Source organism: Telmatherina bonti, assembly GCF_933228915.1.
Source record: "Telmatherina bonti genome assembly, chromosome: 24".
NCBI lineage: Eukaryota > Metazoa > Chordata > Actinopteri > Atheriniformes > Telmatherinidae > Telmatherina > Telmatherina bonti.
The window spans coordinates 14,018,569-14,033,627 of NC_136633.1; the positions used below are offsets into that span (position 1 = coordinate 14,018,569).

Consider the following 15,059-nt stretch of genomic DNA (forward strand, 5'->3'; position numbering starts at 1 on the left):
CCCATATTTACCTCAGTGGAAATCAGATCAGTGGATGTATTGCAGGCTTCCTGTTTCTAAGAATACATTGCCATTGAACTTTTGATCCGTCAGCTCTTGTGTGTTGGTAGCAAACACTTCCTCAGCCTCATGACTAACACTTGTTTACTGCCTTAACTTCCGCTTGCTTACACTGAAACCTAAAACATTTAGCTGTTGTTCTGTATCCCAGTGGGTTTTTAACAGGCAAGTCGGTAGCAATTCTGTGAATTTGTCAAGGGCATTTCCACGGGATGTGGGTAAGTAGAGGCACACATGGAGTTCTCTGCCCAGTGCCAGTTCTGCCTTTATCTGTTGCAGATATAATGGCCATATGCACTGATAAATTTAGTTAAACTGCACCAACAGTCCTGAAAAAATTGCTGGCATGACATTCGCTTGATACATATGTTCCCACAAATCTGTCTTTTCCAAGGCAAACCAAAGCTTTCTAAACCTAACAGGTGATTTTTGTTCCTGAACCTAATCAAACAGCATCTGATAAGATTAGTTCAACCAAAAGTATTTGACATAAATACCTTGGTCGAAATGTACTGGTAACTGAAAGCACATAGGGGAAGGCACTGTCTTCACAGAGCAGTGTAAAGTAAAAAAAAAAAAAAAAAGTAAAGTAAAAATAAAAGCAAAAACAATATTTATGTGCTGTGATGGACAGGCGACCAGTTCAGATTGTACCCTGCAGCTTGCCCACTAATTGGAATGGAAAATTATTATGAATGAATGAATGAATGGATCCAATTCAATTCAGCTTTATTTGTTTAGCGCCACTTCACAACAACGTTGTCACAGGGCACTTTACATACACATCATTTCAATCCAATTCATACACAACCTGTAATAGAAACTAACTGATTGCATCGAATCATGACTTTGAACCAATCCCCCATCCTGAGCATGCACGAGGCGACAGTGGGAAGGAAAAAACTCTCCTTAAACAGGAAGAAAACCTCCAGTATAACCCGGCTCAGGGAGGGCAGCCATCTGCCTCGACTGGTTGGGGTGGAGACGACAGGAAAGACAGATCAACATGTACAATTGCACTTATTCAGGAAAACCTGCGGAAAAAAGGAGAAATAAGTTAGAGACATCAATACTGTCATATATTTGTACATTAATACATTAGAGAAATGGAGCAAGGTACTTCTCAGTGTATCAGAGGACATCCCCATTGCTATATAAGTAATGGATGGCCAGACTACCCACAACTATAAGAACAAAGAGCATAACCTAGAAAGTTGGGTCCCATACATGCAGACTCCAACTCAGGAGGTGCTCATATCCTAACTATAGGATTCATGAAAAGGAAGGTTTTCGGCTTAATCTTCTTTTTTCTTTTTCTTTGTCTTGTCTTGTCCAGCATTTAAGAAAGCAGAATGATGTTCTGGATGCTGTGTTCTGCTGAGCAAATTTACTTTGCCAAGGGGAGCTTTTATAGATATAATGATCCCCTTGATTTTCTGGATTCTTATTTTATTTCTCTAATTGTTTTAGATAATTGTTTGTGTTAGAAAGTTTATGCTGCTGGACCAGACCGAAGAGGATAGAAGAGGGACAGAAAGAGATAACTGTGTATATGCATATGCATATACACGTATACATACCCACCTATATACATATGTACAGACACACACATATATGTATACACCCACACAAGCCAACTGTAGATTGAACGTGTTCAGAGAAGAGTGATCGTGCCAATGTGACCCTGCCCACCCATAGGCAAGAGGCAGGCCAGGAGAACCCAGAGATCTGAGCAACCCCCAGTCACCCCAAGCACAGACCCCAACCACCCCACTCAGGAGCCAGCCATGCATCCACCTAGAATATGGCGAAGGAGGGCCCCAGCTAGAGACCCCCGCAGTCAGGGGGAACAGGCCCCAGCAGGCCCAGGCTGACGTGGAGCCTTTCATGCAAAATCTCAGCTAAAACCGATGAAAACACACCGTAAACGGGGCCTGATCTAAAGGGGGAAATACCAAATCTGGCAACATCAACTCCTAAAGTCATATTGCGCAAGCGTTAAATTGCAAAGCATGGAGGCATAAACCGGCATATTAAAAACAAGCACCCAGCTAGCCTTAACCAACACCAGAACGTTTTTGCTCTCCCTTCATCAAAGAACCAAACAACCAAGGACAGATGGATTACATTATTTTTTGTTGATAATGCACCTGCATCTCTGCCGGCTGTGGCCTGCTTGTGCATTTTGCAAACATTTGGGAATAAACCAGATGAAGACTGCATCAGCCCTACTGCGGCTGGAAAGAGGGGCATTTGCAACTTTAAGCGGCTCACCATCAATGCCGTTGGTAAGTTTTGCTACGGATATAAAATTATTTTTTTGCTATGACTGAGAAGTGACTTAATTTGATGCAGATAATGCTAATGCTAACGGGACAAGCCTAGAGGTTTAACCTTCTGCTGTGTACAAATAAGCCCTGTGTTTTATTTTCTTTTATCTATCTTATGCTCTGCCACAAAAATCTTTGTAAAACTCTTCTCTATTCAATTTTTTTTTCATGCCTGCAACCACACAGGTTGGTTTGTCATGATGTTGGTGCTTTCTTCTGACCACAACATGGCAGTTATTATCATTTAATCTAACATGGTGAACGACATGCCTAACATGAACGACACGCCTCATTGTCAACATGCTATCTGACTTAGTTTACAGGCAAGGTGAGCAGACATTAAAAAAATTACTTTACCATTCAGAGACAGTTTGTTGTAAACGTGCTCCTTCCATCATCTCGGTATCTTCTCTCTCAGGCTCATAGTCGGGTTCAAAGATAAATGGTTGAATTCAGAAATCTGCTGCTGTCAGTTAGCTTGCTATCACGAGCTGTTGATGTTTTTAGACATACTGGGCCCGCCCCCTTCTGGCGCTGGACTTCCAGCAATCTATCTATCAGCGCACACCTCATTAACATTATTCAAACTAACATCTGTGTTTATCAAAATCTTGCATGAAATCTCACGAGAAAAGTTTTATTATGAAGAAAGGGTCAGAAAAAGCACTTTTTAAAATTGTTATGGTTTAATTTTTTTTTAAAAGAATTATTTAAAAACACTTATAGAACAGTGGAGACATGAAAAGACCAGGTTATGACTCCTTTAATTCCTCAATAATAAAAAGCCATTCAAGTAGCAAATTTTTTCTCATTTCTTTTAAAAATGTTCTGCTGGATCAAAAGATGGCTATGAGTTTGGACTGAATGGGTTGCAACAATCGGAAAATGACAGTATACTTAAGATAATAGTTTGTTGTAACATATAAATAAAAGAACTATGAATTTTGGAACAGTGAACTTAGTTGAAAAATTTGAATTATGACCTATGAGCTGATCTACTTCATTTTTAAATATGTGAACTGAACTTTGAACTAGTTCATTAAACTTTCCCAACACTGTATGTGGAACTATGAGATCTTTTATGTACAATGGAATTTAGTAATGAGCTTTATATGTGAAGAGAAGAATTTTAAACTTTATCCTTGATTTAACAGGGAGCCAGTGTAGAGAGGCTAAAACTGGTGAAATATGATCTCTCCCGTTAGTCTTCATTAGAACCCTCGCTGCAGCATTTTGGATCAGCTGGACTAATTTTTCTGCATCTTTCTGAGACAAGAAGCCCCTAATTTTTGCACTGTTATGCAGGTGGAAGAAGGCGGTTCTAGAAACCTGTTTTAAACGTGAGCTAAAGGACAAATCCTGGTCAAGAATAACTCCAAGATTTCTCACTGTGATTTGATTAATGAACGAATGCATGAATGACACGTGTCCCTGAACTTTTTAAGCCTGAACAAACATGAGTACTCATTGATTTTACTTACACTATGATCTCTACAGGAAAGCCTCAAATATGCCATTTGCTTACTTAATCAGTCACACCTTTTCATCAGTATTAATGGTCATTTGCAGGACAGTTCATAAAAGATGCTGGACCTTAGATAAAACGTTACTTCTGAGGAAATAGGTCATTCAGGTTAACTTTTCCATCCAGAAGAGGAAAACCCCCACTTCCCATTTGTCATACATACAAGAGTAGCCTTGGAAAAATACCCTCACTTGTACAAAATGCTGTACACTACACCTTCCAGTCAGTCAGGGAGGTGGTATGTTAGGTATGTATGAAGAAAGTAAAGTATCACTTATGAACCTCAACAAGCATGTAACAGTATAAATTGGGGATAAACCAAACAGTTAATCATAATTAAGTTGATGATTAAAAAAATCGACACACAATTGTGCACAGGGATCTCTTACTAGTAAGAACAATGGTATGAGCTCTTGGCTGTGTTTGAGGGTGTGGAGGGCAAACAGTATAAGGGCTGGGGTTAGCAATGTGGCCCAGCTGCATGGATATGACCCAGGACTGGGTGGGATCACAGGAAGTCAGTCGATTGCTGCACGGCGCTCTCAGACTGCTGCAGAGTCATTAATTATCTGAGCAGCTCATCATGCTGTGATGTCATCGATTTCAGTCATTTAGGTGGACGCGGTGATAAAAATCTGGGATGAAAGAGTATTTGATTCTACTGGTATTTTAGAAGTCTTTGTATGGTTGACCATAACTTTTACAAGTAGTGTTAGTACTGTACCCATGTTGGAAACATGCAAGAGCAAGTTTTTTTTGTTTTTTTTTGTATTGTATTGTTTTGTTCAGGGTACAACAGTCAAACTTCTAGACAAGTAGTTTTGGGCTCATCCTAAAGGATGCTATTGCTGCTGTTTCGCAGGTTTAAAATCTGTCAGCCAAGTTGAGGACTTGTGAACCCAACCAGTGGGGTGGAGGTTTTTTCTTTTACTTTCCAAGTACTTTTCTGCTGACATCATTTTTTTTTTTTTTTTTTAACTTCTAGCAGCAGGACATCCAAACCATCCCTCCCTTCAAACGTCAGATATTTGGAATCAACCTTCTCAAAACTTCTCAAACAATAAGCACTTATTCCAGTTTTAAAGAGCCCAGTTCCTTCTGCCTAGGGTGGCGGGCCCGTATCCACTTGTAAGAGGTGCGCCGCTACTCTCTTCTTCGGTATCGTCCTGCCAACAGGAATTCCCTCGCTCCTCTCCCAGTTTCCTGCCATTGTTCTCCTCACTGCCACCAGGCGGAGGCTCCTCCCAGCATCTGGGAAAAGGTGGGATGTTAAAGCGGCCCATTTCCCCTTTGATCAGCTTCGACCTTAACCGGCAGAGGAGGGGTGTGTGTGTGTGTGTGTGTGTGTGAAGGAGAGGGAGAATTGTGTGTGTGCAATGAAAGACTGTGAATTGTTACCTAGTTCTTTTCGAGATAAGCTCTCAAACGGGTCAGAAGATGCACCATCTATGGATTCAGATGTGATCCCAGTATTATGCTATGCATACGGCTGACTCTGATCAGTTAATACCAATGGCATTGCTTGCAAGCACAGTCTAGGATGAAATATTGCATTAAAATTTTCTTTGTTTTCCATTTCTGAGACACTCAACATCGTGGACATCTAGATTACAATTACACTACAATCTGGACCATCCGGGATGATTAATAGCTGATTATGAGTAATTTCCCCACTTGTCTGGGCATATTCCTCTAACTTACATCCAAATTACTGACAGCACCACATGAATAAAAAAAAAGCCTACATATCGTGCCAGAGGCAGGTATTCAGTTATTAGTTACATGGAATTAAATGACGTATGCTGAGGCAGGTAATAATAAACTGTCAAACCACAGGAGGGCAGCGTTCAAACTGGCAAGCATGGAAAATTTCCAGGAATAAACTATGATAATTTATCACTTTGTTGACAAAAAGAAAATATTAAAAAAAAAAAAACAAAAAAAAAAAAAACACCCCCTGGACATGCTCCCATAATTGTGGGAATCACCACAACTCTGAGAACCATGCCAGTAAGAATAATTCAAGCCAGCATTTTGATCTTTTCTCATGATCCATCCCCTGTGTTTTTAAGTGTTTTTAGAGGGGGCGTCAGTGAGGTGGGGTTGCAGGGTGCACAGGAAGGAAAAGGAGTAGCTGGGAAATCTCATCGAGGCTCCTTGGTGAACATAGACACCCCAGTCAGGATCTGGGTGTAGCTGCCAAGTCATCTCAGGGTCGGAGACTGGAGTGCCCTCCACCACCACCACTACCACCTCCCTTTAGGTTAAACATGCACAAATATACAAATTTGGTATTTGAATTTAATGTCAGCTTTACAAAGCTTTACATGCATGAATGCAGAAAGGAAATTTAGTTTCTGCACATATGCGTTTTGTCAAGCAATAGAGATTGATGCTTTCTTTTCTGGGAATGACACAAATTATTAAAGATGGCTTGCAAAGCTAGACAGCCTTAGTAAACCAGAACCCCACATGTCCATTTGAAATAAAAAACAAAATAAATAATCATTCGAGCAGTACACACACACACACAGGCTGTTGTTGTGGTTTGTTTTGGATAGATTTACATGGTGGATTTTGTGTCATGTATGCCTTATGAACTCTAATAGATTGGTGAAGCTTGTTTATGTTTTTATTCCTTTCATTTACATGACAAGACAGTTACCAATCCATATGTGGATTTAACACTTGGAAAACTGTTGCACCTTGACTTTTATGTTATTTTTAGCCTGCTAATAGACCTATGCGCCAGCTAATGTTAGCCAAGATGTTAGCACTCATTTGAACAATTTTATAAATTCATTTAGCTACCGACCAAAAAAAGATAACGTTATGTCAATTCTTTAATTTATTTTTGTACTTTTTTTGTACTTTGCTTTAATAAAAATAAAAATAATACGTATATATCACATTAGCATGAATACTATGATGAGGATTATGATGATGTAGCTTGTAGCTGTTAGCCTAATTTAGATTTTCAGTAAATCAAGATGGCAAGAGTGTTTGACGATGAAAAAAAAACAAACATCAATGATATAAAACTTTTAAATTAACAATATTTCAGCTTTTTAACTTTTCTAATTAAAGTTTTTGGTAGGCCTACTAGAATTAATTTTATGTTTATTGTTCAAAACAAAAGCATTGCTTTTCTTACAACATTAAACAATAACTTCAGCTGTTTAAAATGTTTCATTTAAATTCCTGTTTACACACTTCCAAAAATTTACATTTCTTTCAAAGATAAACTTGTTTTTATTTTCTTCTATTGTATAGCTTTAGTAAGGCGCAAGCATAGTCTGTGACTGTAACTACATGCTCCACCTAACTGAAACACAGATGCTGAATTATGAAGCTGAGGCTGTTGAGATTCCTTCAACTTGGGAATTTGCAATCGTTCTCAAGAAACTTTACACATTCCCAAAAAACAATACGACACAGAAACAGAATATGACACAGTTATTCAGAAAGCATAGCCTGTTGAAAACAATATGCAAGACACATTAAAATGACAAGAAGCCTCTTTGCAAATGTAAAAGAAAAATTAAGACATTTTATTGTGCCATGTGTTATTGGGTTGCCATGTTAAAAAAAAAAATTAATTAACGATGCATTGTTAACAAATTAGAATTGATTAGATTAACTAAACCAGCTAACTATTAAAGAAGCTATATTGAACAGGGCAGATAAAAACATACAAACACAAAATGCTACATCATCTTACATTAAACATAAAATTCATTATTAATTCCAAACTGAGTAGGTCTAATAGGGGCAAGGTGGGCAAAAATAATAATAATGATAACAATAATAATAATAATAATAATGTTAGATTTTCCCACAATCTAAATGAAAATAGAAGCCCAAGCTAAAAATGACCACCTCAACAGATGTGGAGCAAACTCAGGCTTCAGGAAACAATGAGAGTGTCACGTCTTTCAGCGCGAGAGGAGAGGAAAGGTCGACCCTAAACATGTGCTGCCTGAACTTTGACTCACTTTCTTCCTGTAAGGAGGACTTCTCTCTCCCTCTGCCGTTCATTTATTTTTTTCATTTTGTTCAGACACACACCCACAAGCATGCAGACATATGGATATGGAAGGGGAAAGTGTGAAAAGGTCTCACTTACAGGATCAAGTTACACCTTTCTGCTAGTTTTCTATTTGTTATATGAAACATTTCTGTGTGATGCAAACTAGATGTACAACCACTTTACAGTTCATATAAATTAATTGCAAAACAAAGATTTATTGGTTTTTGACACTTGAAGTGTTTCTTCAATCAGTTTCATAGTACTTCAGCTGGGATGTCAGGTGAAAAGGTCAGCGTCTGTGCTCCAACATTAAGTCTTGTCTCCACCTAGTGGTACCAACTTTTTTACATGAAGTGCTGCTCAATGTTGGAGAGAAGCTCAGTTGTTCCAAAGAAAAAACATTTATTCCACATCCATAGTCAACAATAAACAAATTATTTGCAATTTACAGTCAAATGTTGCATTTACAGTTTGAGTTTTAAAAGAAGATACAAAGGTTTTCTGTTGAAAGAGTAAATGAGTTCTTGTACAGAACTTAATAATTTAGGTTCAAGCTGGATTTTCATGATTTTTTTTCCATTAAAATAATAACTACAGTCACTGCAATGGCAACTCTTGCTCTATTAAGGGTCTCTGACTCTGCATCTAGTGGAAAAATGTAAGTTTTGAATGCTTAGCTCGTAGCTTTATTTATTATGTAATTTGACATAATCCAGTCTGCTTTCCACTTCATGCACAATCTGACTAAACCCATGCATGTTTGCGATCCCTCCAGAGAACTTGTGCTTTACATTGAAAATGACTGAAAAGGTGCATAAATAAAATCATCGTCCTATGAGTTGCCCAGATCTTTCTGCAGCTATGTGACAACTAACCTTTATTGACATTGGTTGCATTCCCCTCAAATGGGCTATTTATGTCCGTGCTGGATGGGGAATTCATGGTTTTATGAAAAGCACACCGGGCCAATGTTCAGACCAAATTCCTGTTCAGCCCCTCCAACATCCATTGGGGCCAAGTCCACAATGGGGAGCCTGGTGGAAGTTTGAGTCCTGTACTCAATCACTGTCTTCCCCCACTGTCCATCTGATTTCTGTTAAAAAAAAAAAAAAAAGGCATTAGAAAGGCTTTAAAGACTTTTTTTATTGTTGTTCAAAATCTAGGCATTTTACTGAAGACCCACCGAGCAGCCATCCTCAATGACGGTGTATCGTAGCCTGTTGTTGCCTTGTGCTCGGAGTTCTTGGCCGTTGAAGCCTCGAAGAACCAAAGCTTTCTTCAGGTTGCTGCTCTTTCCTGCTTTATAAGCCACACTGTTCTTGCAGTGGTAGGTGACGTTCTGGTGTGACTCTTTGGACAGAACTTGCAGCAGCTTCAGCTGAACTGCCACTGCATTTGGCTGCTCCTCTTTGTTGCCATAGCGGAACTGAAATGAGATTTTTAACGCCAGTGAGTACAGTTGCATTTGCTATGTTGAAGACAAAATTCAATTCCAATAAAAGTTTAAAGCACCCATGTTCTTACTTTGTTTCCATTGTTCATATCCGCTCCAAACCAGACGGGTTTGTTAGGAGTGGGACTGGATTTTGTCCACCAAGCTTTGTGAGGAACGTTGGCCGGATTGGCAGAGATGCAGGTCTCACCCGTTTCCATATTGCAGAAGACTTTGATTGCATCTTTTGTACTTCCTTGGTTTGGATCTAACCAGTACTCCCCTGGATCAAATACACAAGTAAAATGGCATAAGTGAACATGTTGGATGAGTAGTAAAAAAAGGTAAAGAGAAGCAGGACAGTAAGACCCTAACCGCTTTTTTTCTGAGGGTAGCACTGCTTGATGTCCTGGCAAGTTTTTGCAGGGTTCATCTTGCTACCGTCTGGACTACGCAGGTTCTGCAAGTGTCCACTGAGGGTCTTCAGTGTGGCCTGAATGCCTGTTTCTGCATGCAGGACTTGTGGGTTCTTATTGGGCAGAGCCTCATCTTTGTTGAATTCTGGAGGTGGAGGTTGATCAGCTTCTGCATCATACTCTGTGATTTCCATAGCTTCTTCCATGCCACCATTCTCATCATAATCAACAAGGCCAGCAAACAGGTCTTCCACAGCAGTGGTGGGAGGTCCAGGGGGACCTGGAGGGCCTGGGGGTCCGGGTTCACCATCTGGACCCTTAAAAAGAAAATATCAAGATCATTCACCTATTTTTACATCATTTTTCTCCAAAGCTGGGTTCCAATTGACCTTCCACTAAGTATCACCAACAGGCCAAGGATTTAACATAAACCCCAAAAATATTGATTTCTCATTAATTTCGGTTGAAGCCTTGTTATTTCAGCATTTCTCTACAAGTGGAATCCTATTTATGCCCCGTGAGGACGACTGAAAAGTCTGAGACAGCATTCGTTGTCTCGTCACCTGGGCTCCGATGTCTCCGCTGCTTCCTCTGCTTCCAGGAGCTCCCATTGGTCCAGGCTGGCCAGCATTTCCCTCCTTTCCTGGGGGACCCACCACTCCTGGAGGCCCCTATGTGGTTATGAGACAGACCTATTAACATTTTGATGTATTCTAAGATGTTTTTATTTATTTATTTTATTCATCCCTCCAAAATATTTTTGTACCCTTGGTCCAGCTGGTCCAACTATTCCTTTCGCTCCTGGGTCTCCTGTGGCACCCTGAAACACAGTTTGTCCATGGATACTCTCATTGATGAAGTTTCACAAAAAGTAACAGGACCAATCCTTTATTTATTGTATATTTATATGTGTTATCCTTCTTCGAAACATTTAAAGAAACCAGTCTGTTTTTGATTTTCACATAAAGGAACAGTGGATTTGTTGTTTGTATCTTTAATGGCTTATGTGTTACTTCAAACAATAATCCTTACGGATGATCCCGGTAGACCTTGGAGTCCAGTGAAGCCTCTGTGTCCTTTCTGACCCCTCTCTCCTTGATCTCCAGCTCCTCCTTTATCTCCTTGTGGTCCTTGAGGACCCTAATAACAAACAATAGATAATCCAGGATTACAATGGGGAAAAAAGTTTAAAATGTGATTATATGATAGAAGAACTGTAATTTGGGGATCAAGACAATGGAAAATTGTCCCACCACTTTCCCACGCACTCCATGTGATCCTTGAGGTCCAGGAGGACCTCTAGCACCCTAAATACATAAATGGCAAAATTAAAAGACAGACGTGTTTATGCGTGGCTGGCAAATGTGATGCCATATTAAGCTGCCAAACTTACATTTTCACCTCTTGGTCCTGGACCGCCGGTTGTTCCCACAGGACCCTCATTACCTGGAGACCCTACAACTCCAGGCAGACCCTCTGGGCCAGGATTACCCTTGTCTCCCTACAAATGCACACACATACACAATGATTAACGTACACCCTCAGATTCACATAAACCATAAACACACATATGTTGAACGTGTTTACACTCACTCGTTCCCCTACAAGTCCATCTTTGCCAGGAGACCCCTCTGCTCCAGCGATACCCTGAATTATTCCAAACAAATCAGATAAGATAAAGTTCAATCTGACAACACATAGGCCTTTATGAAGTTCACTTTTGAGCAGTATTACAAAAAGATCTACAAACATGCAGAGTCAACCAATAACTGGACACACAATAGCTGAAAACAACTGAAATAAATGGTAAAAGACCTCAGGGCCAGCATCTCCTCTTGGCCCAGTGGCTCCTGGTAAACCAACCACACCAGCGGGCCCTTTGACCCCCTGAGTTCCAGAAGCTCCTTGTTTTCCTGGAGGACCCTGACAAACAAATAAACACAAACTTCCACATCTCCGTCTAACAGTAACAACCAGACTGGTGAGATGTGTTAAGGCTTTGTGCAGCTAACAATGGAAAGGAAACATTATCAGCAGGAACACTTACTGCAGGACCTGGCAGCCCCACCAGGCCTCCCTCCCCTCTCACTCCTGGCTGACCGACAATTCCTCGCTGTCCTGAGGGGCCGGCAGGTCCTGGAGGCCCGTCAGGGCCCTGAGAGACAAACACAAGGACACATAAGCAACTAAAACATGTGTAACTTAACAACAAACACTTCTCTGAATCTCACCGGAGGACCGTCCTCTCCAGACTCTCCCTTCTCTCCAGGGTTGCCTGGAGGACCAGGAGGTCCACTCTCGCCCTGACGACCCGGAGCTCCGTTTTCTCCACGGATTCCAGGCAGCCCCTTCTTTCCTGGAGCACCTAATGGTCCATCTGCTCCAACAGCACCCTGCATCACACATTTATTAAAACTTGCACAAGTCTGAGAAATTAATTATTTGTTTTCCTTTTTTTCTAAACCTGACCATTTAGCTTTCATGTCACTTTAATTTCTTCCATTTTTTTCAAGGAACTATATGTTAGAATAAACCCAATCAAGAAAAAACAAATTTATTGTTTCTTACACAACATGACATCGGACCAGATATCTGGTTTTTTTTTTATTATTATATTTTATAACTTTGACCATATTAGTGTGTTGTTAAACAGTCAATCGAGTGTTACAACTCACAAGAGAGCCTGGGGGCCCAACTCTTCCAGGAAGTCCAGGAAAACCAGGAGAGCCCTATCAGAAAAAAGTACTTTTAACATGATACAGTTTAACTATAGTACTAGTTGCAAAGCTGGACTGTGTCAGAAATCACTGCAGAACTGGACCACTTTGTGGTTCAATTAACAGCATGGCGCTTCACTTACAGCTGGGCCCTGAGATCCTCTGGCGCCTTTAAGCCCTGCCACACCACCAGGACCCTAGAAACACAGCAGCATATCTGTAAATAATGAAGCTGATCCAATTATCCTGATCTGGAACCAGCTAAATCTGACACAACTAGCAGTTTGTATTTGTTCACTAAAACAAAATGTTCCTCCAATTTTCATTTTCAAAGCAGTTTGTGTTGATCAAAAGAATAAACAATGGAAGACATTTCCAACTTGGGGGCTTATTTATACCTGTGTTCCTGGTTTTCCAGCCATCCCCTGTGGTCCTGGGACTCCTGCTTCTCCCTTCAGACCGGGCTCTCCAACATCACCTTTGACCCCAGGCTGACCATCCACACCCTGGAAAAATAACAACAATATCTCTTTCAAAAGACGCTCCCATGACCATTTTGAGTTTATCTTCTATATGCGTGTGTGTTTGTTTTGACTTGCAGTGGTCACATACAGGAGGTCCCTGAAAGCCTGCAGCTCCAATTGGACCAGGATCACCAGTAGTACCCTGCTCACATCATCACACAAGCAGTTATCAAGAAGGAACGCAAATTAAACTCTAAATTTGATGTTAAAATAAAATTATTCCACTGACGGCTATTCCTCTTGAACCTCGATGTCCTGTAGGTCCTGATGGGCCAGGTTCACCCTGAAATAAGCAAAAGTATGACTCCTTTAGTAAAAATTATGCACACATTTTTACAGCTCGTTGTGTTTTTGTGCCAAAGTGTTTACTAGATAAGAATGCAATGCTGTTAAATCATATTGACAACTTTAAGTACACAGTTGCTCACCTTTGCTCCATTTGGTCCACTGGGACCAGCAGGTCCAACAGGACCAGGAAGGCCCTTAATCAAACACAAAATAATGTGATAGAATTTATTCTGGACAAAAGAAACAAACAGTGCACATGTTTGTGCCATAATTGGAAATTTCATTCAGATGACTCACCCTCACACCATCCGCTCCAGCTTTTCCTTCAAGTCCTTTTTCTCCAACAGAGCCCTGAAAGAGGACATTGGTATTACAAGTGGCCCTGAGTCACATGATGACTGTCTTTGGTTTGATAACATGAGTACAGATGTTATCTCACTAGCATTTCCTGTTGCCATGACATCTGTGTAAATACTGCCATGACAATGTGAGGCGATGTGGCCCACATTCTGATGTAGCAAGCAAAATACTCCAAAACACCCTGGCTTCAACTATTCCTTTCATTCAAAATCTGGAATAGCATGTTAGCATTTGGACAATAAGCACAGAAAAGTCAACATTTGTTAACAAAACTAAACCATGTATATGTAGACAAGACCTTCTATTCTCCTTTGTTTTGAAGATTTTATGATTGTATCTTTGAACTTACAGCATCTCCCTTTGGGCCTGAGGGTCCTGGTATGCCTCTCTCCCCTGGCATACCCTGAAGTCCTGGTCCTCCAGGCTCTCCATTAGCACCGGTTGGACCGGGATTACCCTGAAATGTATGACAAACATAACAAGATATAGCTGAAATCTACTGTAGCAGCATTTAACTTAATAGGTTTAGTGTCAGAGGATTTGACAGAACCCATACCTTTGGTCCATCTGGTCCTGGTCCACCTGGACTACCTTTGGGTCCCTGTAGCCCATTAGGGCCCATTTCCCCTCTTTCTCCTGGGGGGCCTCTTTCTCCCTGTAGGAATAACCATTACACAAAGATAAACAACTTTGTTTTGTTGTACTAAATAACCACATGGATTCCACTGAATAATGACTGGATTAGGGAGTAGAGTTAATAATTAGCTGGACTAGTGGACTCACTCTTGGACCTGTTGCTCCAACAGCACCAACTTCTCCAGCAAGTCCCTACAAAACAGAAAAACACCCAAAACAAAAACTGTAATGCCCAGGAATATTTATGTAAAGGCTAACTTAAATTGAAACAACGGTTTTATTCTCCTTTACCTCATCACCTGGTTTTCCTGACTCTCCAGGTGGGCCAGGGGGTCCAGGCAAACCCTAAAAACATAAACCCAGCAGATAAGGACAATAAAAAAAAACCAAATGTATCAGCTCACTTGTCAATACACTGGTGTATTAAAATCAAGAATTAAGGATTAGCTTCAAATAGTTTTTCTCCAGGTGTATTGATACGATAATGGACTCATGGAACCTGATTTCTACCTGGAAACCGCTCACTCCCTGAGGTCCCTGCTCTCCCCTCTTTCCTGCTGGACCCTGAAGAAAATAAGGTAAAGCAGAAGATTCTTTAAACACAACAGCTAAATAAAGTTATAGGACGATCATTCCATCAGTCTGATGCTTACTGCTGGGCCTGCTTGACCGGCAGCACCCTCCTCTCCATCTTTTCCATTTGGTCCCTATTAAACAAGTAAGGTGAAATATTTATCCATC

At 40.5% G+C, this 15,059-nt stretch overlaps 1 protein-coding gene across 1 annotated transcript in view; it reads right to left on the reverse strand.

Moving 5' to 3' along the window:
• Positions 1 to 8,362: 8,362 nt before the first annotated feature.
• LOC306774104 (uncharacterized protein) overlaps positions 8,363 to 15,059 on the reverse strand; it is a gene marked incomplete at its 5' end in the record, with an annotated part of 31,523 nt that continues 24,826 nt past the window's right edge. The window contains 26 exons of the mRNA XM_079264087.1: positions 8,363 to 9,038; positions 9,129 to 9,371; positions 9,470 to 9,660; positions 9,753 to 10,110; positions 10,357 to 10,464; positions 10,560 to 10,613; positions 10,826 to 10,933; positions 11,047 to 11,100; positions 11,187 to 11,294; positions 11,387 to 11,440; positions 11,609 to 11,716; positions 11,841 to 11,948; positions 12,025 to 12,186; positions 12,469 to 12,522; positions 12,654 to 12,707; positions 12,909 to 13,016; positions 13,123 to 13,176; positions 13,264 to 13,317; positions 13,463 to 13,516; positions 13,620 to 13,673; positions 14,032 to 14,139; positions 14,239 to 14,337; positions 14,466 to 14,510; positions 14,610 to 14,663; positions 14,829 to 14,882; positions 14,972 to 15,025. Of these exons, the coding sequence (XP_079120213.1) occupies positions 8,892 to 9,038; positions 9,129 to 9,371; positions 9,470 to 9,660; positions 9,753 to 10,110; positions 10,357 to 10,464; positions 10,560 to 10,613; positions 10,826 to 10,933; positions 11,047 to 11,100; positions 11,187 to 11,294; positions 11,387 to 11,440; positions 11,609 to 11,716; positions 11,841 to 11,948; positions 12,025 to 12,186; positions 12,469 to 12,522; positions 12,654 to 12,707; positions 12,909 to 13,016; positions 13,123 to 13,176; positions 13,264 to 13,317; positions 13,463 to 13,516; positions 13,620 to 13,673; positions 14,032 to 14,139; positions 14,239 to 14,337; positions 14,466 to 14,510; positions 14,610 to 14,663; positions 14,829 to 14,882; positions 14,972 to 15,025 (2,649 nt within the window). The 3' untranslated portion in view covers positions 8,363 to 8,891. The remainder of the gene's footprint in view (positions 9,039 to 9,128; positions 9,372 to 9,469; positions 9,661 to 9,752; positions 10,111 to 10,356; positions 10,465 to 10,559; positions 10,614 to 10,825; positions 10,934 to 11,046; positions 11,101 to 11,186; positions 11,295 to 11,386; positions 11,441 to 11,608; positions 11,717 to 11,840; positions 11,949 to 12,024; positions 12,187 to 12,468; positions 12,523 to 12,653; positions 12,708 to 12,908; positions 13,017 to 13,122; positions 13,177 to 13,263; positions 13,318 to 13,462; positions 13,517 to 13,619; positions 13,674 to 14,031; positions 14,140 to 14,238; positions 14,338 to 14,465; positions 14,511 to 14,609; positions 14,664 to 14,828; positions 14,883 to 14,971; positions 15,026 to 15,059) is intronic.